General features: G+C 39.9%; 2 protein-coding genes across 4 annotated transcripts; one reads left to right on the forward strand and one right to left on the reverse strand.

The window, feature by feature from the left end:
• The first annotated feature begins 358 nt into the window (after positions 1–358).
• Positions 359–2,661, forward strand: b9d1 (B9 protein domain 1). The gene is made up of 7 exons (XM_041968771.1): positions 359–537; positions 712–780; positions 983–1,091; positions 1,234–1,330; positions 1,474–1,536; positions 2,115–2,182; positions 2,322–2,661. The coding sequence occupies exons 1-7, from the start codon at positions 475–477 to the stop codon at positions 2,474–2,476; spliced, it is 624 nt and encodes a 207-aa protein (XP_041824705.1). The 5' UTR covers positions 359–474; the 3' UTR covers positions 2,477–2,661.
• On the reverse strand, positions 2,064–23,764 carry epn2 (epsin 2). Of its 3 annotated transcripts, XR_006008342.1 has the most exons (11): positions 23,569–23,764; positions 17,841–18,606; positions 16,637–16,791; positions 11,385–11,497; positions 11,178–11,282; positions 10,615–10,738; positions 9,580–9,732; positions 9,025–9,117; positions 7,744–7,977; positions 4,134–7,555; positions 2,064–2,075 (listed from the first exon to the last, which is right to left on the reverse strand). XR_006008342.1 is itself a non-coding variant. In XM_041968749.1 (10 exons), the coding sequence occupies exons 2-10, from the start codon at positions 18,266–18,268 to the stop codon at positions 7,203–7,205; spliced, it is 1,758 nt and encodes a 585-aa protein (XP_041824683.1). In that variant the 5' UTR covers positions 18,269–18,606; positions 23,569–23,764; the 3' UTR covers positions 4,123–7,202. The 3 variants fall into 3 exon arrangements, 2 of the variants coding, with proteins under 2 accessions (XP_041824683.1, XP_041824695.1); XM_041968749.1 differs by lacking the exon at positions 2,064–2,075 and having other exon boundaries at positions 4,123–7,555; XM_041968761.1 differs by lacking the exons at positions 2,064–2,075; positions 9,025–9,117 and having other exon boundaries at positions 4,123–7,555.
• Between the last annotated feature and the right edge of the window lie 198 nt (positions 23,765–23,962).

A 23,962-nucleotide genomic window follows, 5' to 3' on the forward strand; every position in this document is an offset into this window, starting at 1 on the left:
TGAATTATTTGTTGCTCTGTGGTAAACTGATGCTCTGTCCAGGGTGTACTCCACCTCTCATCTGATGGCAGCAGGGAAAGACTCCAGGAATCCCTGACAAACCTGGAAAGAGCCAAAAATCTCTATTTATAATATTGTCATATTTCAACAGTTTTTTACTAATTGAAACACACCAAAACGTTCTTCCTCTTCGTTTCTTTTTCTTTTTGCGTCTTCTTTTTTAAAATGTGGACTTGTGCTTGCTCTGGGACAATGGTCTGTTCATAATACAGTGGGTTTAACGTTGGTACACTGCCGCCCTCTAGTGGACATTATGGTTATTTCATTACGGTTTTGGCGTCCGCTGATGCAGTTTGACCCACGCAGGTAGCCGTAGAAAGGAATAAACGTTGCCTTAGAAACGGGCTCTGATCGTGCAGGCCACCGAGTATTAGCTAAAGAAAAACGTGTAGAATTTACCCGTATAAAGCCGTAATGGCCACAAGTACCTCGTCTGTATTTCTTCTTACAGTGAACGGACAAATAGAGGGCGCTAACGTGAGTGCTACTGTGTGTTAGCTTACCAGCTAGCTTTTGTTTTGTTTTGGTTTTTAGCTAACTTTAGCAACACCAAAGCGTGTAGCTTTGGTGTAATATGTCTCACCGCTCTGTTGGTTTGGATTACGTTTTAATATAAACTCATTGTTATTATAAACTTCTAATGTATTACAGTTTCCAGAATATGACAGCTTATACTGCAAATATTGCTTCGTCTACGGGCACGACTGGGCTCCCACCACGGTGAGAATGTGGCTAAGACCTTCTCTTCCAAATCATTTTCTAATCCACTTATTCAAAATTATAAGGAGTGTTATCAAAATGTAAAATTCTATAAACTAGATAACGTTGTAGCTTTTAATGCACATGAACGTATATAATACGTTGGATTGAACATATCATTTCCTTTTTATTTTAAGTCTTGTGTGTTTGTGTCCTTTTTTAGGGATTAGAGGAGGGCATTACTCAGATAACCTGTAAAAGCAGTCATTCACACAAGTTAATCTGGAACTTTCCATTGGAGATTACATTTAAGAGTACAAACCCATTTGGCTGTAAGTATTTTACTTTACAAATATGTACATGTCACACATTTGGTTGGTAGCCACCATTTTTACTCTGTGCTGAATATCTCCAGGACAAGCAGAAATCAGGTACTTGAAAGTAATTATTTCTGAATTACTGTTCCTTTCCCAGGGCCTCAGCTTGTGGTGAGTGTGTACGGACCAGATGTGTTTGGTAACGATGTAGTCAGGGGCTACGGAGCAACACATGTCCCCTTCACACCTGGACAGTCAGTGTTCCTTTCATCTATTCCACCCCTTCTTATTTATTTATTTTTTTTAATCATTATCACTTAAACTTTAAGTAGATTTGATTTAGTGTATTCATTTCCAATTAAGACTTTGATAAGTAACATTTATTTTTGCCCTGCAGACATACAAAAACCATCCCCATGTTTGTTCCTGAGCCCACATGGAAACTTCAGAAGTTCACAGGGTGAGATGTGTGTCTCGTGGCTTATGCCTGCAGGGGGAAGCAGCTACTCTTTACTGCTTCTATGAGCTTATACAACTCCAACTAAGGGTATATAAATATGTACTGTTTGATTGCTGTTGTAGTCAGTGTGTGGGAGAAAACTCAGAGCACTGTTAGAAAACAATAATCATGTGCAATCCTGTCATTGACCTGCCAGGACCAGTTAGACTGGTGTAGAGTTGTCATTAGGATGGTCAGCTGATCAACACAGAACTTGACAGATTGCAACTCTTCCAACCTTGTGATAACACTTAGTGAAGCAGCTGACTCAGGATTAAAAAATCAAGCTACCTAACTGGGTGGAAAGCAATATTTCTAATAGAATAAACCTTCAAAGCTGACCTCATTGGCATCCAAAAACTGTGTGCCTTGTGTCTTTTTAAGTGTAGGTTTTCATCTTTTAATTGCCTTAAAATCTCACACTGATGCTGACAAGTTAATTAACTTAAAGTACGCTTTCCATCACTTGAGGGCAACAGTTCATTTTTCAGCTTCAGTTCCTTTTTTGTATACTTTGTAAACACTTTTCTCTTTTTTAGCTGGTTGTTGGGACGGCGGCCCGAGTACACAGACCCTAAAGTAGTAGCGCAGGGTGAAGGCAGAGAAGGTGTGTGCTACATATAAATCCACTTCATGTACCAACGGCGTGATAAAATGATAATTGTGTCTATGTCTTTTAGACAGCAGTACTGTATTATGCTTAAAGTGTTTATTATTTGATGAAATGTGTTATTTTTGCATTGCAGTGACGAGAGTTTGTTCCCAAGGCTTCGTTACCATCTCCTTTCATATCATGACTAAAGACATGAAGAAGATGGGCTATGACACAGGACCACTGGTCCCATCAGACTTGCAGTCTGCCACATCAGAATGGTCAACAGAGGAAAAATCACACATCTAACAACATGAGATTTATTCAATCTCATTTTCTTTTAGCCTTTACGCGTTGACCAGAAATCAATTTTCCTATCGGCCTCTGTGTACATGTAATACCTATAAGTAATGTCATTTGGACTTTTTTTCTTGTTTTAGATATATTTTGTATTGTACTGTATTTTCCTACTTTTTTAAAATAAATGTGAACCAGATCATTTGTGTTTGAATGCATATACCATTATACAATATTATACCTTTTTTTGTTTTAACAATTTCTTGAGGTCTGTGACATTCTTTGGTCAAAATTTACAAAGAGATGCTGCAGCCACTCCTTAATATTCTATTAATTTACACTTTATTACAGGCGCATGGAGGGAACCACTCCAGTCTGCCAATCTCTTTCTATAAGTGCAGGAAATGGTAACCATTGCAGCAAATTATTATGTCATGAGAGACCATACAGTAGAGAGACAGCTCCAAGCACACTCTGGATATGTAGAAAACAGCTGGAGTTTTTTCTGAAATACTCACATTTCCCTGATCTGTAGTTGGAACATGGACAGCTGGAGGGCTACTGAACCATAGACAGACTCATGAGTCATGTGTTCAGCTGGCCCAAGTTGTTGAAACAATACCACAGAATGCAACTGCTGCTGGCCAGTCCCTCACGTATTGACTCCCAAAAATTTGGACCTCACTGTTGCTCCATTACTCTGTTGCAGCAAACATCAAGAACTGTTGCTCATATGACCACCAGTGCTTATTTCTGTGACAGCAGCTGTCTGCACTGTGCTGATGGTGCATTCATGACAAAAATTTAGATTTTTCATCTAAGTCCCAACTTTTAAATGAAAAAAAAAAGCTTGTCAGAAGTCAGATTTCCTTCTCAGGGTATAAAATATGAAACAAAGTCACAGTAGAACATCGTTAGTTCATTTAAGTATGTGAACTTTATAACTAATAAGGAGATTTGAAGTTTAAAAGTAAAGCAAGAGTACATCAAATGTAGCCTCATCTGAAGTTGAAAAGAGGCTGGAAACTGTGTGAAGTGATGACTGTACCCTGAAAGTCTGAACAGATCTACTGAATGGCATTTTGTCAGATCTAAACGACCTGTTAGAAAATGACCGAAGTTTTTAGAATTCTAGAGTCAGTAATGACTTCACAATACACTCACTGAGCACTTTATAAGGTACATCTTAATCAGTCAATCCCATACCAGAAACTTAACGCATTTAGTTGTGTAGACAGAACTACCTCCACACAACATATCAAACCTTGAAACAGATACGCTACTGCAGCTGAAGACCTTACTTGACCTTGAAATTGAGGCCATTGACCACAGCTTGACAATGCTACCTAATCTGATGAGAAAGCATGGATCCTCCCTTGCATCCGTGGATCAGGCTGGTGGTGGTGTAATGGTGTCAGGGATACTTTCTTGGCCCACTAACTGAGCACCATTTAAACACCACAGCCTACTTAAATAATGTTGCTTACCAACTGCTAGCAAGCTGTACCCTAGCAACATGGCTGGTGAGTTTAAGTTCATAATTGACCCACACTCACAGAAAGAAAATTTAGTTTTCAAATACTTAGAGTGAAACTGAATAACTCCCCCTATCAATAACCTTAACTGAACAAAAGACAGAGACATCCGCCTTACAGAGCTGAAGTGAAACTCATTTTTATTTTGAACCAATGCAGCTACAGTTCTCATCCAACAGGGTACAGACTGCTGCGTTCGTTTGTTTAGATGTCGTTAAAATACAACAATGAAGTTTCCTACAAAAACCCATTACACAGAATAATAAGGTATACAGAAGAACAGTATGTTACAATAGTACAAATGATAAATTATATTATACAGTTATAATGCCAACGAGTTGAGCACAAACCAATAAAAAAAAAATAAAAAAAAGGAGAAGCAGCAGCAGCCTGCTCCAGGTACTATGAGAAGGGTAACTAGACTAGAAAAAGAATAAAGGAGTCAGTTTATGCATATAAAGACATACAGCCCATAAAGTCAGTTAGTCCTCTTGATAAACGCATAGTGAATACATGACACAGAGGAGCTCGCTACACATAGGCCACATTTTCACTGAACCGGAGCGACTGTGACGCTGCTGCCAGGGATCAAGAAAAAATGTTCAGCTGCAGAGTCCAACAGTGGACCACGCTCATTTGTTCAACACATTAAAGGCTTTTTTTTTTTTTTTTTTTTTTAAACCTCCCCTTTTCACTGCATACATCAACTTTCTCACAATCACTGGCGTAGAGTTTAAAGTCGGGTTACAGTGAAATAGGTCAATGAGAAATCAACATATCTGCTAGAATATCAGTCGCATTTCAATAAACAAAGATTTATTAGCAAATTACAAAACACAAGGCGTCAAAGTCTTTTGTCCCTTTTTTTAAATCCAATTTTTGCACATATTTAGTTGAATAAAAAAAAAAAAAAAAAAAAAAAAGCTGGTCTGCATTTATTCTCTAAGGTATCCAAGCAGAAAAATCATCACTGATCAAAATCAAAATGACAGTGAAACGGCCCCTCGCTGAATGCAGTGTAGCCGATATACTGCAGCAGACCATGAGGGGGCGTCAACTCCCACCAGAAGAGAGAGCAATTAAAAAAAAAAAAAAAAGCCTTCAACAAGTATGAACACTGGCAGAGACAAAACCGAAGACACGACAGTGACTTTAGAAAAAAGTTTGTCTTTAGTTGTGTTCCATCAAGAGACAGAGATGCTCAGCTTGCCTTCTGTTAATGTGATATCTGGCAACAGAAACACTTTCTCAGAAACACATTAAAATGTATGTTAGCTCTGACTTATAAAACACTAACAATGGAGTCTCTCATCCCATGAGCATTCATAACCAGAAAATAATAATAAAAAAAAAAAGTCAGTGAAGTGTGACCCTACTTTTAAAGTATTCCACGTGTGGCTTCCTCAGAAATCACAGTCGCTATGACTTTGGTAACAGTTGTGCTTCTAAGAGAAGAGAATGACATAGCCTACCCATAGGGTGAAAAAACTAGAATGACAGAAAGAAAAAAAAAAAAAAGAGAGAGAGAATGAAGGTGACACATGGCTTTGCTAGTGCACAGCTCCAGAACTCAGAAAGGCTTGGCTACAGATTTACATCTAACAAGTCAATAACAAAAAGTAATCAACAAATGCTTGTTTACATGACATGACACACTGTTGTTTGCCGTGGGATTCCCTGTGCCATCAACAGACTGATCCTGGAGCAACCCCGTTTGAAGATGTGTGTGTGTGTGTGTGAGCACAAGGTAATGTTCTTGTAGGTAGATTAGCCACAGCAAATCCAGTCAGAGGTAAACTCGTTTCATAATGATTAGTGGCCGACGTGCCCTTATAAACCGAGAGTTTTCTTTGCAACCTTGTCGCCATAGTAACGCTGGTTGATATATGGCTGCACACATACATACAAACACATACTTAAGGCTGCTGAGAGCTAAACCCTTGTTTGGAGTTGCATTTAAGCTAATTAGAGCTGATTTAGTTTACTTTCTAATAAACAAAGAAATGGAAAAACTTGCTCATTAAAGTACACTTGGAAGCTAAATGCATGTCTCACGCACGAACAAGCACACACACATACCCTCCCTCATCCCTTTTACCCTAGAAACATATTTTAAGGAAAAAAAAAAAAAAGCTGTCCCACAACGCCTAGCTGCATCCATTTGTTCAAATAGCAAAATACTGATGCCAACACAATTCATGTTTTTCTTTATAAACAAACGCTCACGGTGGGGGTCGGGGGTGGATTAATAGTACACACATCCAGACACATATTTTTCCTCATCATTTCATCACCTAAGATTGAAAGAAGGGGTTCCATCTCTTGTGAGAAGTGTTCATTGTTAATTCTGTGACCCCTCGCGAGCAAAGTTCATGTAAAGGGTCAGAAAAACGGTCCAAGTCGTGATCGAGTTGTGACTGAGTGGTACCAACAGCCGAGGCAGTGTGTGCATGTTGTCTCGTTTGTTTTGTCAGACTTCCTCCCTAAGCTAAGGTGTAACGGTGAGCCCAACAGTCGCAGAAAGAAAAAGAAACCCCCCCCCCAAAAAAAGCAAAAATTGTGCAAAATTCCTGCTTTGTAACACGTACACACAAAGAGTATAAAGACATTTGACCATCTCTCATCCTTACTCCAGTGTGTCTAAGTAAAACTCACTGGAATATACACAGTGTAAAAGTACTGAGATGTGTATTCGCACACATACAGACACTCACCAGCTGACAGGGCTTATAAAAGATTAGTTCTGTTGAACAGATAAGATCCTGGTATTAGTACAGTTACTCTCCTGTCACCCCATCACAGAAGAGGAGCAGTCCAAAGGGAAATGCGCAAGGTTGAAGAGTTGGTTGAATGAGAGGAAAATGTGGAGGAAAGTCTGGGTCCTGTCCTGCCTCGGTGGAAAAAGAAAGCAAAAAAAAAAAATAAACACTGCCACTCTTTAAGCCTGTAGACAGATGAAAACTATCTGTGATCATCAGCATCATCTTTAGACCAGTCTGAGATGCACAGGACTAGGCAGCTTGTAGCATAGGAAAGAGAAGAGGAAAATGGAGGACATTAAAAGAAGGCTGGACTGGGACCTGGCTAGGAGTGGGTTATAAATGGATAAATGGGGGAAGACATCTTGTTCATACTGAAACTTGTTAAGAAGCATAAGATGAAGAAGAAGGGGTTACTCTGGGCAAAAAATCCCTGTCATCCTTTCACAAAAGAAAGGGGTTGGTGGTTCCGGCGGGCTGCGCCCCAGCTTGGGGGGGCATGCTTAACAGTGGCTGGGGCATGGACATGGAGGCTGGAATCCCTGCGCTCATTCCAATGCTTGTCCCCACACCTCCCACAGTGCCAACCCCCATTCCTGGCATCATGGGGCCCATGGGGGCCATCCCTGCCAGGGGGACCGCAGCGACAGGCTGAGCGGGAATGGAGGAGAGGGGCATGGGCTCTGCTATGCCACCAAACCCAGAGGGCATCGGGCTGACGCGCATCTGGTTGAGGGTAGGGGGAGCCGGCTGGCTCACTTGGAAAGGGTTGACGTGGGGAGCCGGAGCTGCACCACCTGGATAAAGTAAACAGATTATCAGTACAGTGTAATGTCATGATCCAGCTTTCATCACTAGCTTCACCCATCAAATGTTTAGTGTAGCTCTGCCACACATAAATGTATACTACTTTATGTGTAATATACATATATGTGTGTCTTTGTGTGTAAACACTAAAATACCAGTTTAGAGAACTTTCTTTTACCTGTAGAACTCAAGAACGGGTTTACGACTGGTGCAGGCTGGGCTGGTTTAGTCACCAGAGAGTCCAGATTGACTAGGGCAGCATTGGGCCCAAGAAAGGATTCTGGAGTCTTTCTAATCGGGTTCACGGTGACAGAAGAGGATCCTAAGGTGGGCAGGGGGTCGAACAGATCCAGGCTGCCGCTACTTGCCAGACTGTGTTGAGAGGGGACAGAGGCTGCTATGCCCATATCACCTGAAGAGACAAAGGAGAACCTTATTTGGCTGATCAAAAACCTCGTCTCTGCATGAGAAAAAACCCACATTTTGTCATTGAATCTTGTGATAAGGTGTAGTTTTAGTTTAGTTTTCTTTTGGCACGTTTTAAATTCTTAGTCACAAGTTCTCTTGCACACACAACAGTGTGCCTCTACATTCACATTTACTGAAAAATAAGGCTGAGTGAATGCAATAAAAGCCATTATTTTATTTTATGAGAGGACATCAGAGGCAGACAGCCTGGCTGTTTTGTGGGAGACAGCAGTGGAGACATTCGTTAATGCACTCTCACAAACCCAGCATGCCAGCAAATACATACAGAACTGTGACATGACAGGAAGTAAGCTGTAGCAAAACTAAAAAAGAAATGTTAATGATAAAATCAGACAGTAATTGCATGTATCAAAATAATATGAAGATGGATTTAGTCTATAGGGGTTTCTGAAAAAACTGTCCTTCTAAGAGTTTTTCCTTGTCTTCTGTTAAACTAAAACTCAAGTATGAGACCAAAGTCACCCTTTTACACTAAGAAACTAAAGAAAAACATTCAGACCTGTGCTAGACTAGTCACTGGAACAATCTCAGATGGCACCTTAATTCAGAGCTTTGGAGAAGTCTGCCTCCAATTTAGATGCACTGGACAAAATACCACAAAAATCAGAGCAGATCTGAGATAGTTTCCATAAACTGCATGGTCTAGGTGCTAAAAATGTATTTAGTTTTGCACACACAAAAGCTGCATTAGACAACACCACAGTGAAATTAGACCAGACTTGGCAAGGCAGCTTATTTGAACCATTTAAGCAGAATTTGAATCAATTTGCAGTGTGAAGTCAACAACTTATAACCATGACTTCAGTGGTACAGGCGCTGCCTTTGCTCAAGTCTGGTGGTACATACAAAGACAAGACGTGCGTGTCTGTGCCCTGCAGTAACACTGTCTGCAAACAGGCATCTTTTCAGACACTGTGGGGAAAGCAACACAGACTCCGTGTCATTAGAGGGACAAAGACAGGGTGAGTACCAGTGGGAACAGAGGAGGAAGAGCGCAGGCTGTCAAATTCTGAGAAGTCTTCTTTGGATGTACCATTGGACGTACTGAACAGGTCAAAGCTACCTGTAAATAGACAATGCAAACACACGCACACATATACGCAGACAATACACAGACAAGTGCACCAAAAAAATAAAATCACATAAACAGCAGAAACACAACCCCACACACATACAAATGGAAACAGACAACACAAATATGAATGAGTTTAGATCCTTTGATAAAGTAAAATAAATTAATAAATGAACACAATAAGCAGGTGAGAGGATGCAGATGGGCATTGGCCTTATTGTGGACTATTGTATTATTTTGCACTTATTATGTTTTGTTGCGAAATTAAGCAAAAATATGAGCCAACATTGGATTAGAATTTTTTTTTTTTTTTTTTTAAAGAAAACAGAAAATTTAAACATCCCATGTTTCTCCAACCGTTCTTTACAGATGGTCAGATTAAGTAAGCACCAAGATTAAAACTTGCTTGACGAGTTTTAAGCTGCAGATGATGCTTATTAAAAAAAAGGGCACCTGTGTTGGAAGTCTTGGGGCGGGCAGCTGCAGAGCTCCAGGGGTCTGCTGCAGGAGTAGAGTTTGCGGCCCAAGGATCGCTGCTTTTCAAGGGTGGGACAGAAGGAGAAGCACCCCATGGATCCACTGGTGCTGCTGGCTTTGGGGCAGAACCTAAGGTGAGGGGTGGTGGAGGGGTGAGTCTGTCTGGTTTTTAACTTCCTGACATTTTCTTACTGCATCACATTGCTTCAAAGACCATCACATCAGGTTAAAAATAACATTGTGGCTGTGTAAATAATAGCAGCAGTGAATGGGAGCAGATATAAACCAAGAATTCTTTTTCTACATGTTGAAACTTGTGGAACATCAAGTGTAATAAATGACTGCTGAAATGCAAATTCAGCCACTTTAATAAAATGCCTTACTGCCTCACATTGCTGTCAAACCTAATATTTGTAGGAAAAAACAGTTTTCACAGTGATGTAAATACTTATTTGTTTAATGATATCCTTATAAATGCAGATTATATGTCAAATCAAGTCCCCACATTTGTGTGCATTCATCCATTACTTTATATCAACTGCAGATTTATGGCATGTTGAAAGTGATATAAGAATGTGGACAAACAAAATTAGAATAAAAGGCAACATGGTTGGTTGCTATCAGGTTAATGGAAGGAAGGAAATGTCCTTCCCATAAGCTCATAAGCATGCACTTTGTCTCTTGACTCAAAAGAGTGTTGCATTTTAATCTCTCCAAGCCTCCCTTCCTGCATCACAAACCCTTCGCACTTCTTTTTTTTTTTTCCTTCCCCACAATATCTTCCTCTAACTGCCTCCCTGCTCCCAGAGCAGCAATGCTGCTGAGCCAGTGGAGCAGCATTCCTAGTGAACAAAGAGTCACAGTCCTGTGAGCTGCAGGTGGAGAGCTGAGATGGCAAACTCACAAACACACAGCAACCTTGGTCTATACTTCTTGATAAGGACAGTCGGTACGGTATGTGGATATCATTAAACATGACCTTTACCAGTGAGATTATATATGTGTGCATACCATAAGGCTGCCAGGGGTCTGCCGATGCAGCTGTAGCTCCGGCCCCAGCTCCTGCACCCCATGGGTCAGCCTTGGCACTTGGCTCAGGAACATCCATTAGATCCATCAAAGATGACTGTGGTGGCTAGTGAGAGACAGAGAGCTTGGGTAAGAGACAATGGAACAGAAGACTGTATTAAAAAAAAAAAAAAAAACATTCACAAGAATAGATGAAAGAAAGAAATGCGGGACAAACTATCTGTTGGCCTATAAAGCGGGAATGGTGCTCAAACAATGTGATGGTAGTTATGTCACTAGGTATTGAGGAAAACAAGAGCCCAACTCATGCAAGCATACTTCAACACTTGAGCACTGTGTGCCCAAAAAGTCCAGCCAGGCAGCCAGTTATTCAGGCAGAATAATGATGAGAGGACGAGGCAGCCTGCTGCCAGTTACTGCTACTGATGGAGCACATGGGGTCAGGCAGGAAAAGAGGACACGGAGAGACAAGACGACTGAAGGCATACGTTAGTGACAACGGAATAACCAAGTTAGCCCAGCCCCAATGATTAGGTACATTTTACCTCTCTGTTCTTCTTGGGCAGTTTTGCAGCGCCTGGGCCTTCTTTCTTGCTCTCCTCCAGAGCCATTTGTAGTCTCAGGTCATCCCCTCTGCGAATGCGCTCCTCCTAAACACACACAGTTACGTCATGTACACAATGTTCTGCCCCTATAAACCCCAAATCAAGTTCTTTGTTTTTGGACATGTGTTTGTGACCATGAGTGTGTACCTGCTCTGCGGCTTCTCTGCTCATGGCTAAGGCAAGTTGTAGCTGCAGCTCCTCCTCTCCACTGGTCTGAGGCCTGGCCTGCTCCAGCTCTGACCCAACATTGGGAGATGTGGCTAACAAAGAGAAGTTCTGTTAAAGTTACTACCATCACAGACTGCATATACTATTCTAAACAGATATACATCAGGTGACTGGTTACAGGCATTGTTTTTTTTTTTTGTTTTTTTTTTCTAACCTTAATGAACACAATATTGACAGTCACAATTTTTTTAATCAATTGTATTTTCATTTTAACTGTATAAAATATCAGTGTGTCTACTAATGATCGTGTGATTATAGGTCCTCAGTGAGCCTCCGAGGGAAGACATGTCCATTCAGCTAATTGGATTACGTAAGACCATGTGGCAGCAAAGAGAAACACACACCCTACACGTGGCAAATACACATGCACACAAACACACAATTTGGCCAAAAGAAGAATGTTACAACACTCATTAAGGTAACATTCATTGTTTTAAGTCTCTGTGTGACTTTGTGGGTTCAACTTTCAAAACTGCTGCTTTCTCGTTTCCATGAAAACCACATTAAACATTATTTGATTTCCTTTCTCTGTGTGGTGTCATCATACCTACTTCATGCTGTCTGTGAGAATGTTGTGGGTGAGGAGTTTTCTTCTGCTCAACTTATTATCTAGGTGATGATTCATATGCAAAGATTGTTTATCTTTACATTTAGTACATATTGAAAAAAGGGGTATTCTTCACATGGCAGAGGAAATTAAATTTCAAAACTTGTCAAATCATCATCAAAATCCTGTATACGTGCAGGTATTCACTATGCTATTCATAACAAAGCACAACAAAAACATGATGTGACTTAAAGTTAGTGTCATTATTTGACTAGACAAACTTTGAAACTTCTCATTTTGACTAACATCCGCCTGCTCTGTGACAAGATCTTTCTTTACACAGCAACACTTGTTACATTTAAATATTTCCATTTTTAGAACATGGTACAAAATAAGAGTCAATATGAGAACGAAAGATTTTAATTTTCATGATGTCATTTTAAAAGAAATGACGGCATGGAGATAAGCAGAATGACAACCTGGACGAAGCATATTTTATATTCTTAGTAGTTCAACTGCTCTCATAGATAGAGCTGCAACTAATGACTATTCTGATGGTCGATTAGTCACCGACTATTAAAACGACCAGTCTACCACTCGGATTATGTATCTCATGATTATTATAAATGGATCTTATTTCACTTTTAGCTTTGAAATTTTGCATAAGGTTGTTATGTAAGTCCGACGTGCCTCCTCTTTAAATGTTCGAGCATTGCAGACGTACTTCCGTGGTACACAAGGTCTGCTTTACAAATCTCACATGTATTTAATTTATTTTTTAAGTTTAACGTTAAGTTATCCCAGACTTTTAACGTTCTCCACCGCCGTTTTCTTTCCTAGTCCGCCACCATATTTTTCCCCTGGCGGACTTCACTGCGCATGTGCAACTCTCGGCAGAGATAAAAAAAAAAAAAACGATGTTTCACTCTGTATTTTTTTCCCCCTCTCTGCGCATGTGCAACTCTCAGCAGAGATAGGATTAGAAGACGATGTCTCACTCGGTAGTTTTTTTTTTTTTTTTTTTTTTTTTTTTGTTTTGGTTTTGTTTTTTTTGCAGACAATAGTCGACGGCTAAATTCATTGTCAACTATTTTTATTGTCGACTATTGTCGACAACGTCGACTAATCGTTGCAGCCCTACTCATAGATAGTGCAGTAAAGTGGTGTTTTGTACACCTGAAGTTTTAAGCTGTTGCAATTGTTCCTTTTTATGTAATCCCCGACTAACTTGAAGATCGGCGCTCTGTCGGGGCTGTACCATCTGTTACACAACAGTCGCTGAAGAGGATTCTTTGATTATGTTTGTATGTTTAGAGTCAGTATTAGCAGTCTGCCAACAAAGTTGTTGTCATTGATAATGCTGCTATTAAATATCTAGAAACAAATTCTGCTGACCAACATAAAACACATTCTTTTTGTTGTCAGCAAATTATCAGTAATTACTCATTTTAATGCTGAAGAAAATGACAGTGGAAGACATTTAGCGATGGGTAGGAAATCAAATAGTCTAAGAGCCTAAAACTTTTGCTCACTACAGTCTAAACTCCTCATAAATAATTCACAATCTGCTTTTGACTCCTGCTGCAGATCTGAGTCCTTGTCTCCCTCCTTAAATCTTAATTGAATTCTCTACATCTAATTTTCTGTCTCCTCCGCCTCCTTCTTGTCAAACCCATGCCCCGCCGCTCTGTCTCTGAGCTACATATCTCAAGGGAAAGTGGTCGGGGTAAAGGTGTGTTTGTTTAGCTGATGGAACTCGAGCCCTGGCTTCAACATCAGCTACATGTCTGCCCTAAATAGACAGTGAGGACAGCTGTACCAAAGCTGGAGAGACAATGCATTCCTACAGAGAAGGTTTGAATAATATGATCACATCTTAAACACACATACAACTGATAAACAAGTAAAAATAAAAACGTCCGAATATGAAGCAAATAAGTAAATGGCTGGGATGGGCTTCCACTATTTTTTCCAGAACTCAATCAAATCTATTTTTTTTTTAAACTGACTTGTCAAACTGTTGTTAACACACACACAATAAGTTTTTTAAAAAGTAACATTTGAGCCATTTTATTTTGTCCAAAAGATATAAGCAAAGCAGAAAAAAAATTAACTTTTTCAACCACTATGCCAAAGGACAGGATAAACTGGTACAAAGTAAAAATGTAAACCATCATGTCAGGTCAACAAAGACAAATAAATAAAACTTAAAGCCAACTAAAACATACCAGTTTCTTGCCCACCGCTGTGGGAATGGGCCATATATGGCTTTTTGGCAGTCTTTTAAAAAAAAAACAAAAAAAAACCCACACACACTACACAGCTCTAAAACACTTCTGAAAGTTAAATTTTCTCGTCACTCAGTTTCCCATGACTAATTTCCAGTGTCTTGAGAAGTGATGAACGTATGTCTTATCTTATCATCTTTAGTCATATTAATGTTTTCTAAAAAAAAATTTTTTTGAAAATGCAGTCGCAGCTATAAAACTTTTTTTTTTTTTGTTTTTTTTTTTTGTTTTTAGGAGATTTGGGGAGTGATAACAGGGAACCACATTTCAGTTGAATAGTGGCAGCTTTGCAAACTTTACCCAAGACATTCTGTCTCTTTATTTCTTTCTACTTGTAGAGTGAAGCTGTCATCAATGTAGGTAATTTTTTAAATAAGTGTTATTACATTGCCTGGCCAAAAGAAAAAGATGCCACTCGGATTTAACTAAGCAAATAGGTACGAGCATCTTATTGTATAATAACTGGGTGATTGTCTTTCAGCTGGCAACACGTTATTTAACCCCAACTGATGCAACTATATGGAAAGACACATCCTGGGGTTGTGGAAAAGATGTAAACCTTTTAAAATCACCGGCATCAAGCAGAAAACATCTCAAGAGATGCAGAGACTACTAAAATGGTGGTAGTAGTAGTGGGGAACCATTGTCTTTGAGGAAGAGATGTGGTCAGAAACAAATCCTGAATGATGGTGATCGGTGATCACTTAAATGTTTGTTGAAATCAAATAGAAGAAAAACAACAGTAGAACTCAGGACTATGTTTAATAGTGAAAGTAAGAACATTTCAACATGAACAATGTGAAGGGAACTCAAGGGATTGGGACTGAATGGATTGGGAGCTTCAATTTGCTAGGGAGTATAAAGATTAGACTCTGGAGCAATGGAAGAAGGTCATGTGGTCTGATGAGTCCAGATTTACCCTGTTCCAGAGTGATGGGCGCATCAGGGTAAGAAGAAAGGCAGATGAAGTGATGCAGCCATCATGCCTAGTGCCTACTGTACAAGCCTGTGGGGGCAGTATATGATCTGGGGTTGCTGCAGTTGGTCAGGTCAGGTTCAGCAACATTATGAACCCAAAGAATGAGGTCAGCATTGCAGAAGCTTATTAAAACAATGCCACAGCAAATGCTGCTGCAGTCAAAGCTAAAGGTGGTCCAACAAAATGGTGTGTGAAAATCTGTGTGGGGTATGACTTTTTATTTTTACTGCAACACCAGTTGCCCAAAGTGAACAATAAACAACTACATGGTTAAACAATAAAATCAGTAAAAACCAAATAACATGAGAGCGGAATAAAAAGCAAAAGCAAGCAAATATCAAGCTCAACTATGTTCGAAAGCCAGTGCAAAGAAGTGGGTATTGAGCAACGATTTAAAACCAGAAGACAGAAATGAGACATGATGACATAACATAGGGTCTGAGGGCTACATCAACACCCACACTCACACTTGCAGGACCATTCATTCACACCCTGTCTGGACAAACATTCTCTGAAAGTTCAGTTGGAATCTCAACAATTCCAAGTGACTTCCCACATCAACAGTCTAGCAAACCTCCTATTGGTCAGTCTGTGGCTCACTTTGTCCACTGATGACCCAGCTGCTGAAGCTTCCGCTTCTGAGCCACAAACTTAAACATAAAAGCACATAGGAATATGAGCCGCAATGTGAGGCTTAAACGCACCCTTCATGTTACATGCAAAATTCACGCAGACTCCAACCGTGCTCGTGGCAACAGACAAACACACAGAGACATGGCCAACACTAGCCCCCTCTGACTCAACCACTCTTTCACTCTATCTGAACTCTGATTTCCACTATCCAACTGGTCTTTCTCTATAGCTACTAGATAAAATTAGCCCAGTTCAAACACAAGGGAAAATAGCTGTAATTTCCAGAAATTGCCCCCTTGTGCAGGTACAAAAACTGGATTAGCTTCCTGAGTTCCCATGAAACGACACTGTGCTACATTGTGTCACTGTCACTGTTTCATGACTGCATCACTGAAGATGAGCAGATTCCTGCGTTATGTGGATGAAAGATGATTTTTGGGGGAGCTCTTCTTCCTCTTCTGTGAGTGAATGAGTGAATGGATAAGAGAGAGAGCGAGAGTGTGTGTGTGTGTGTGTGTGTGGGAGAGGGAGAAAGCTCAGGAATGCAGCCCTACTGCAGGACTGCAAGCCAAAGAGAGAACAGGGGGAGGGGAGAGTTTCATGATGTAGGCCAAAGTTTCAGCATATGAGCTACACTCATAATAATCAACTAAACTCTAACACATCTGTTGCTTAAATATATGAATAAACACTGTGTGCGTATAATCTATTAGTGCATACTTACAGCCATGGTAGGAGGCAGGCGAACCCTCTGATCTGCCATACTCTTCACTGTAGGATGTCGAAAGGTTGGGTTGAGATGAACCACGCCCAAAACCCATTTGACTGCTCCCTGTTGACACCTGGGCCATACGCTCTTTGGTCTTCAAAGCCTGAGACCTAATAGGGCAAAAAGAATAACAGAGATTGATTAATTAATTTGCTTTAAGTCCATATTCTCATAATTTCTCCAGGGTGAGGTCTAAATGGGCAAATAAGCAAGAAATTTAAGGTGACATGTCTTAAGAGCCAAAAGTAACAAGAATCTTTTTAGCTAATCTAATCAAACGATAAGACTTCAAATTCACAGTGAACCATTTATTAGAATTACAAATAAAAACAGATGGAAAACCAAAAAAGAGAGGGCATTAAACAAATACAAACTTGGCCAAACATGAACTTTTTGGCCAAAAATAGTCTCCAGCAGGAATTCTCATCATTCTCTAGCAAAAAGTCATCTTCATTCTCAAACTTCTCTCGAAGTTAGAGATCTATCAAGTTTCACCCAAGACTAGCAATGCTGGAGACTTGCTCTGTGTTGGATTATGTAGCAATTACCTCGGTTTAGTAGATGAGCAGCTGTACGTTTATGTGTTAACATGCAAAGAGCCCTTTAACAAAGCACTTCCTGGTCCACATCTTTAGTTGCAAATGAAAGACATGGAGATAATAGCACATGATCTGATAATGGCCAACTGAGTTTCTCATCCCCACCCTGGATGGACTTTTCAGCAGCTAAAAACTGTCTGTATGCTAAATGAAATGTTGCGTGGACAAGGCTTGATAGCAGTTTAAACCAGAAGAGTGATTTAAAAAAATAAAAAAAAAACCATAAAGATGGAAAAGTGTTGGTCATGCTCTAAGTTGGAAAATACAAAACTTTGCAGATGTTTTCAAATGCAGATGACAGAACATGAACTCTTCTGCTCACTGTATGGCAGAGGATGCGGTGCAGAGGTCTGGGACAAACTAGCAGTGTTTTGTTTTCGTTTTTGTTGGCCTCGCTGGGTTTCAATACCAGAGTTAAAAGCGGGGATGAGAAAGAACATTGACTAACAACATTAGAAGCAAGAGAGGAGTTTATCAGCAATGCTTACACCCTGAAGTGGGAAAAAAACTGTTGCTCCACTTCCAGTAAATATAAATACAAGCTGAATCCTAAATCTTACCTCTCTCCTTTAAGGCGGTCTTCATCTTTGAGTAGGACCACTAGCTGCTTGCTCTTCTCCCTGACGTTGATACCCTGGTCTTTCCCATCTCTGTCGATGTATTGGAAGTCCTTGAGGGTCTGGATGGCAAAGATGTTCTCCTTGCACTGCAGCGCCACTCTCTCTGACCCAGTCTTGATCAGGTAGTCGAGCAGAGTGAGAGCTTTGTAGACGTGACGCCAGTTCTTGCCGTGGTCGTTGAGCCGCTTCCAGATCATGTTCATGATTTCGCTGAAGGCAACCACATTGTATGTGAGGTCTGCGATCTCAGACATGAGGGAAGATGAAGGGCCCCAGGGATCGTTGGATGTGGCCTCTCTGACCTTCTTCTCTGCTTCAGAGTAGTTGTTCACCATGTTTTTCATCTGCCGGCGGATGGTGCTTGGCATGGTGGCGGTGGAGCAGATGGGACAGACGGGAAGAAGTAAAATAAAATGTGCACTCTTCTAAGAAAGGAACTTGGGATGCCTGTAGTGCTGAAATTAAAAGGCTAACACACACACAGGGGGCACAAATGTGTGTATCCTCAAGCTTAAGTTATGTGTCCTTTTTCACTGCACGGCAGTGGTTTGTGTAATTCTGTTTATCCTTGTGTGTTAAAGTGTGTTATGTATGCGTTTATGAGGCGTCTCCAGGCAGTGCAGTGTTCCTGAGTCCTCCAGAGCAGTGCCTGTTAAAACCATCTCCACACACGCAGTGCAGGCTGCACACATGACCACGCCATCACCTAGGACAAACAGACAAATAACACATTAGTGAAAGGCAGATAAGAAAAAGACATCCAGGAAAAAAGAATTTTTGACATCTGCTAAAGTCATGCATTAAAAAAAATTAAATAAAAACCTCTAAAAAGGTGTCACTGTATTCTTAACAATAACATCTTGGTGATTGCTATTTATAGGTGCAGATGTGGTGCTTTCCTTTCCGAAACTAGACAGACAACATGTTTCATGCTTTCATACTTAGATAAGCTTTTTCCATTTCTGCCTATTTGCATGTCATACACCAACTTTTAAGTCTCACTCAAGTTTACAGTAACTTCACACAAAGGCAAACTACTAGGTAGGGTGCTGAAAATAAACACTGTTGGACCACTCAAGTTTATGTGGTCAATCTGACTGTAAGCCTCAGGTAGTGCTCATTGAATGAGCTTGGAAAAATAATTTTTGTTTACATACAAACATCATACCACATGAGTTACTGAGTGCACGTGTTCACTTGAAAATGGTAATAGTGAATGAACAAAGTTACCCATAAATATAGGCAGAAGGAAGAGGTAAAGGTAAATATGTTGTGATAATGGCCTAGTAAGGCAAATCAATACAAAATGAACCAAAAGACAAAAAAAAAAAAAAAAAAAAGAAAAAGCATAAGATCAGTTTAGGAGCTAAAAATTTTTTTTCCCAAAGCTAACTTGTCAATGACAGAAAGACAGAAAATTTCAACAGCCAAAATAATTTTATTTGTCATTTAAAATGAATAAAATAAATACAATTTACTCCATTATTAATTTATATTGCTCTCCTCTTGGACAGACCACATACAGAGAAAAAAAAGGCACAAAATTGCTGTAACTAAGCGGATTTGATTTGATCTCACATCACATTACCGACAGACTAAAGTTCATGAACACAGGGCTGCATTTTCATTCATTTAAATCAGCCACTTGGCCCAATGATCCTAATTTATTTCTCTACCATATCCAACAACACAGCTACATTTGGTCCCACACAGCTCAATTTAAAGTTTTGCTAATGCTATGCCACACAGTTTCTCAAAATGATTCTAACACTTTTAACAACTAAACAGTTTCCATCGGGTGGTTGAGGAAAAATAAAAAAAACATTTCCAGTGTAATGATGACTTGAAGAGTCACTGATGACTCTGTCTTGTTTCTCAAGATCAATGGCCCAGCCTGTAAGCACTTCCTGACAAATAAATACAGAAAGTGGGCGTAGACTTACAGCTGTACAGCCTCCAAGTTCACAATGAAAACTCTTGATCATGAAAACCCTGAGCTGTATGGAACACACATTTACTGTTATGAGTCTTTAACCAAGAATTATTTGGATGTTTCAGTAATACAGACCGCTGGAAAGGAAAAGATACATTTCTCTGAAATATGGCATTGTAAAAACACTTACAGCTCAAATGGAAACACTGCATGCTGTCAAGAAGAACAACAGCAATGTAAAAGATTTTCTGTGCCTATCATTACTCTGCCTACCATCTATGAAGACCTATGACTTATCTTATTCAGTAATCTGATCTCTGCACTGAGCATGCATCAACAGGCCCTGCAACCAAGTGCACTCACAAAGAGATTTTTTTTTCATTTTTTTTTGCAGATCCAGTGTTAAAATATAACCAAACACATTTCCCCCCCTTAATTTTAGAAAATGGCCATGTGCCATTGGTCATGGGGAGTCTAGTGATAATCGTAACAGCTGAAGGGAACAAAGTTGAGGAGACAAGTGTATGTGGCTGGGGAATAAGAAAACAACTAGGCACATCCAATAAATTCACTAAAAACCACTGAAACATGCTTCCTGTGGAGCATAACCCCCCCCCATCAGGTTCCCTCATCACTCTTCTTACCCAATGCATCCGCATGAATACAGATCAGACCTAATGACACATCTGCTGCTATAATCAACTATTCACCCATAGCCGCCGGGAGGAAGAGAGGGGAGTCTGTCTCGTCCTATCCCACCCTCCCGCGCCTACTTCACATCCCGGAACAACCCCCCACCACCACCAGTGGACACCCCATTCCTTCGTTCAGCACACAGGACTAGTCTTTATGAGCGTGTTGAAATCCATATTCATATAATTATGTCAAAATGACCGACCTTGTCGTCGGTCTTGTCAAGCTGTCAGTATGTCAAAGTAAAAGGACACGTGCTGCCAACCATCCCATCTCATCCACCGTTAGTCACACAGAGACAGAGGAAATTTTCTTTCTAGCCGTTCCTTCATTTAAAATCACACCAATTACAATCAAATCAATTATTCTTCTACACAATTACCTCCATGACTTATCACTTTTATGTTACTTTTAAAACTAAATATCAAATTCTGTTGATGAGTAGTAAGGACAAAAAAATAATTGTCCACTTTTATGTATATTTTTTTTTATCCTACCTGCATTTTTCATAATATATTTTCTATATATGCTTAGCATAATCATGGTAAGAACAAAAACAGAATACATGTAATTACTCCAACACTTGCATTGATGGTTGCACACAAATCTCACCCTATTGTAGAATCCTCTTTATCCCAGTCAATTGCATCTCTTCAAGCCAAACGAACAATGGCTTTAAGGTAAGTGTCCATGATCAAGAAGCTGTTAGTTTACACAATGACTGAAACAATGACTGAAACAAAATTCACTTATAAATCAAGTGACATTGTAATCCAACTGATACTGTAAGTGTGAACCATCTCCTTCCCATTCCTACTGATCAAAACACTGTAACCTCTAAACTCCAAGTGAATGACTTGCAAGCGAACTGCAAAAAAATTAAATAAAATAAAAAACACAATTTCATTATATGAAACTGTCAAATACAATAAAGATTAAAAACTCAAATACTCAACATCTAAAGACCCACAGTGGAAATCTGACTGAAACCCTAATGTGTGCAACAGAACAACTTAATTGGGGAATCATTATCATTGGTTTGGCAGAGAACTCAAAGAAGCTGTTGCAGTGTGACCGATGAAAGCATTTTTCAAATTTCTCCCTATTCAACTATCTTACATATTAAGACAGCCAGCCATAGCTGCTACAACACTGGCCAGTCCAAAACTGTGATATTGACAGCAAAATTCTTTCCAGACGTAAGTGAGCACTGGAGACAGGCAAGCTGTCAGACGAAAGAGCACAAGTTAAACTTAGCCCAGTATATGTGTGTGTGCTGGCAAAACCTAGGTAAACTGTGATTAGCATTAAGGGTTGAAAGGCAACACACTGAGAACAAGTCCACCTTGTCACACAGAAAAAGTAAAGCTGATCTGGAGATAGAAGTCTTGCATAACCAGGCACCTGTGTGTGAGTGTGACAGAGTATAGTTGTGTAGTAAGACAAAGCAGTGGGTGCAACAGTGTGTCATCAAGTTATCCAGCAAGTTCCTTAACTAGTCATTTACTTCCTTTTAATGATGCTGCAGCATAACAAATTATATACACCAGTAGTTAAGCAGACACTGTTCAGCAACACAAGGATTAAGCTCCCGACAAGCCATACTAAGTCATATAAAGTCTGCCTCAAACGCTTATTTGTGAGGCAATATGTGAATCAACTGTGACAGAAAGGGAAGATAACTTTTGATCTGCATTACCCTTTCTGAGTCCTGGCAATCCGAGAGAGACAATGCTAAGACAGAGACGGAAGGAGGACAGTGATGATGCATTTGTCACCCCCTGTGACTGACAGATCACCCTGACAATAGACAAAGCCCTGCCCCTCTCCCTGGCCACGTTAGTACACGTTCAGCAAACCTCGGGGTAAATAAAAAGAAATAAATAAAGGATATATCAAAAAACCAATATCTCTGCCCATATTTTATTAAAAAATCGGTAACACTAATTAATATCTTAGATTAAAATATATACATATACAGCTGATCTAGCAACACGATTAGAAACCAAACGAGTACTCAGACAGCGCCCATACCGAAAAGAATTCCATTAAAAATACCAGAAAGTACGTAAAGTTTTATTTTACAACATTAACATTAGTAAACTTTAATTTAACAACAATCTATTGGAACGTGAGGTGTGGGTAAAGAAAATATAAAAAAATTAAGCCGGTCTCAAAAGAAAATGAAATAAATCACAGCGCCCCACAGAAGTGGTAGTATAGTTAGCATATGAGCTAAAGTGGCTTCGGCTAAGAGTAGTCTATGGAAAATTTAACCATTCCAGACATTTTTAACCGTTTCAGACATTTGGAACGCAATATAATAATAAGTGTGTCGGAAATTTAGGTTAGAGCAACGTCATCTTTATACACAGGGTGGAATAACTCGCCCACTTGCTACTCATGGAAGTCGCTAATGATAGCAAGTAGAGCGCAAACTTGGATTAAATACTTTTGGTTAGCTAGCAAAACAAGCTAGCGTAGAACGTTAATTTGTGGCTTTGATTGGATCTGTGCTAACCAGTTACCTCAGCTTACAAAAAGTATAGAGTCAAACCTCCAAGTTAGTTTTATTACGTCCTCTGTAAAAGCAGGTTTTGCCACTGACCAATATTTGCACTTGAATAAACAATCAGTGAGTAATGTTTCTGACATTAGAAATTAAATGTCGGAACTTGGCTTTTAAAAAGTTAGATCAAAGCTAGTCAAGCTTGTGATGGGTCAGCTAGCCCAAGATAGTCTCTCTCATGCACTTTGGCTTAAAACACAACTGTTGATCACTCACCAACTACATGTGCTATGAGGTGTACCATTTATTGGCTTCGCTATCAACACCACACTTTACTAGACAATCACATAAGTAAACCCCAAAATGTATTTTCTATCTTAGGTCACTAAAGTAGCATGCTAAGCTAGTTAGCAATACTTCGAGCTAGCAGCCAAGACGGGTGCTCGCTGGAGACATCACCACAGCAAACTGGATTACAGGACATCCTGGAAAAACAAACAACTACACTGTAACGAAAGCTAGTGGCCACTTACCGTTATTTGTTTTAGCAAAGTCAGGTTCCGTTGTTACTCCAAGGATACAAACCTTTGAAGGAGTTTGGCCAATTCCAAGAAAAAAAAATACCAAGAGTGAGTACTTATTTCGGCAAGGAGCTTGTTGCGCCTTCGCCTACCTATGTGTCGCTAATGCTAAGCAAGCTAAAACCAGGACTACACGTATCTCCTCCTCCCTCAGAACATGGCGGGCAGAGTGTGGAAGTGGGGGGTAGCCGGGAAGGGTGTGACCAAGGCGACTTGACTTGCCAGGGGCGCGGACATGGACCGATTATGGTATAACGGTCCTCAGAGCATGAGATATAAGTGTAACCCCCTCCCCATTTCTTATTTTATTTCTTTTTTTCTGTGTTTGTTTAATCGCTTTTTGTGT

Source organism: Melanotaenia boesemani, chromosome 2, assembly GCF_017639745.1.
Source record: "Melanotaenia boesemani isolate fMelBoe1 chromosome 2, fMelBoe1.pri, whole genome shotgun sequence".
Classification (NCBI taxonomy): Eukaryota; Metazoa; Chordata; class Actinopteri; order Atheriniformes; family Melanotaeniidae; genus Melanotaenia; species Melanotaenia boesemani.

Coding starts and splice junctions, on each gene's coding strand:
- b9d1 (XM_041968771.1), top strand. CDS start 475: ATGGCCACAAGTACCTCGTCTGTATTTCTTCTTACAGTGAACGGACAA. Junction 538..711: donor GACAAATAGAGGGCGCTAAC/GTGAGTGCTACT, acceptor AATGTATTACAG/TTTCCAGAATATGACAGCTT. Junction 1,092..1,233: donor GAGTACAAACCCATTTGGCT/GTAAGTATTTTA, acceptor TTCCTTTCCCAG/GGCCTCAGCTTGTGGTGAGT.
- epn2 (XM_041968749.1), bottom strand. CDS start 18,268: ATGCCAAGCACCATCCGCCGGCAGATGAAAAACATGGTGAACAACTAC. Junction 10,739..11,177: donor TGCCCAAGAAGAACAGAGAG/GTAAAATGTACC, acceptor GTCTCTCACTAG/CCACCACAGTCATCTTTGAT. Junction 9,733..10,614: donor AGACCCCTGGCAGCCTTATG/GTATGCACACAT, acceptor CCCTCACCTTAG/GTTCTGCCCCAAAGCCAGCA.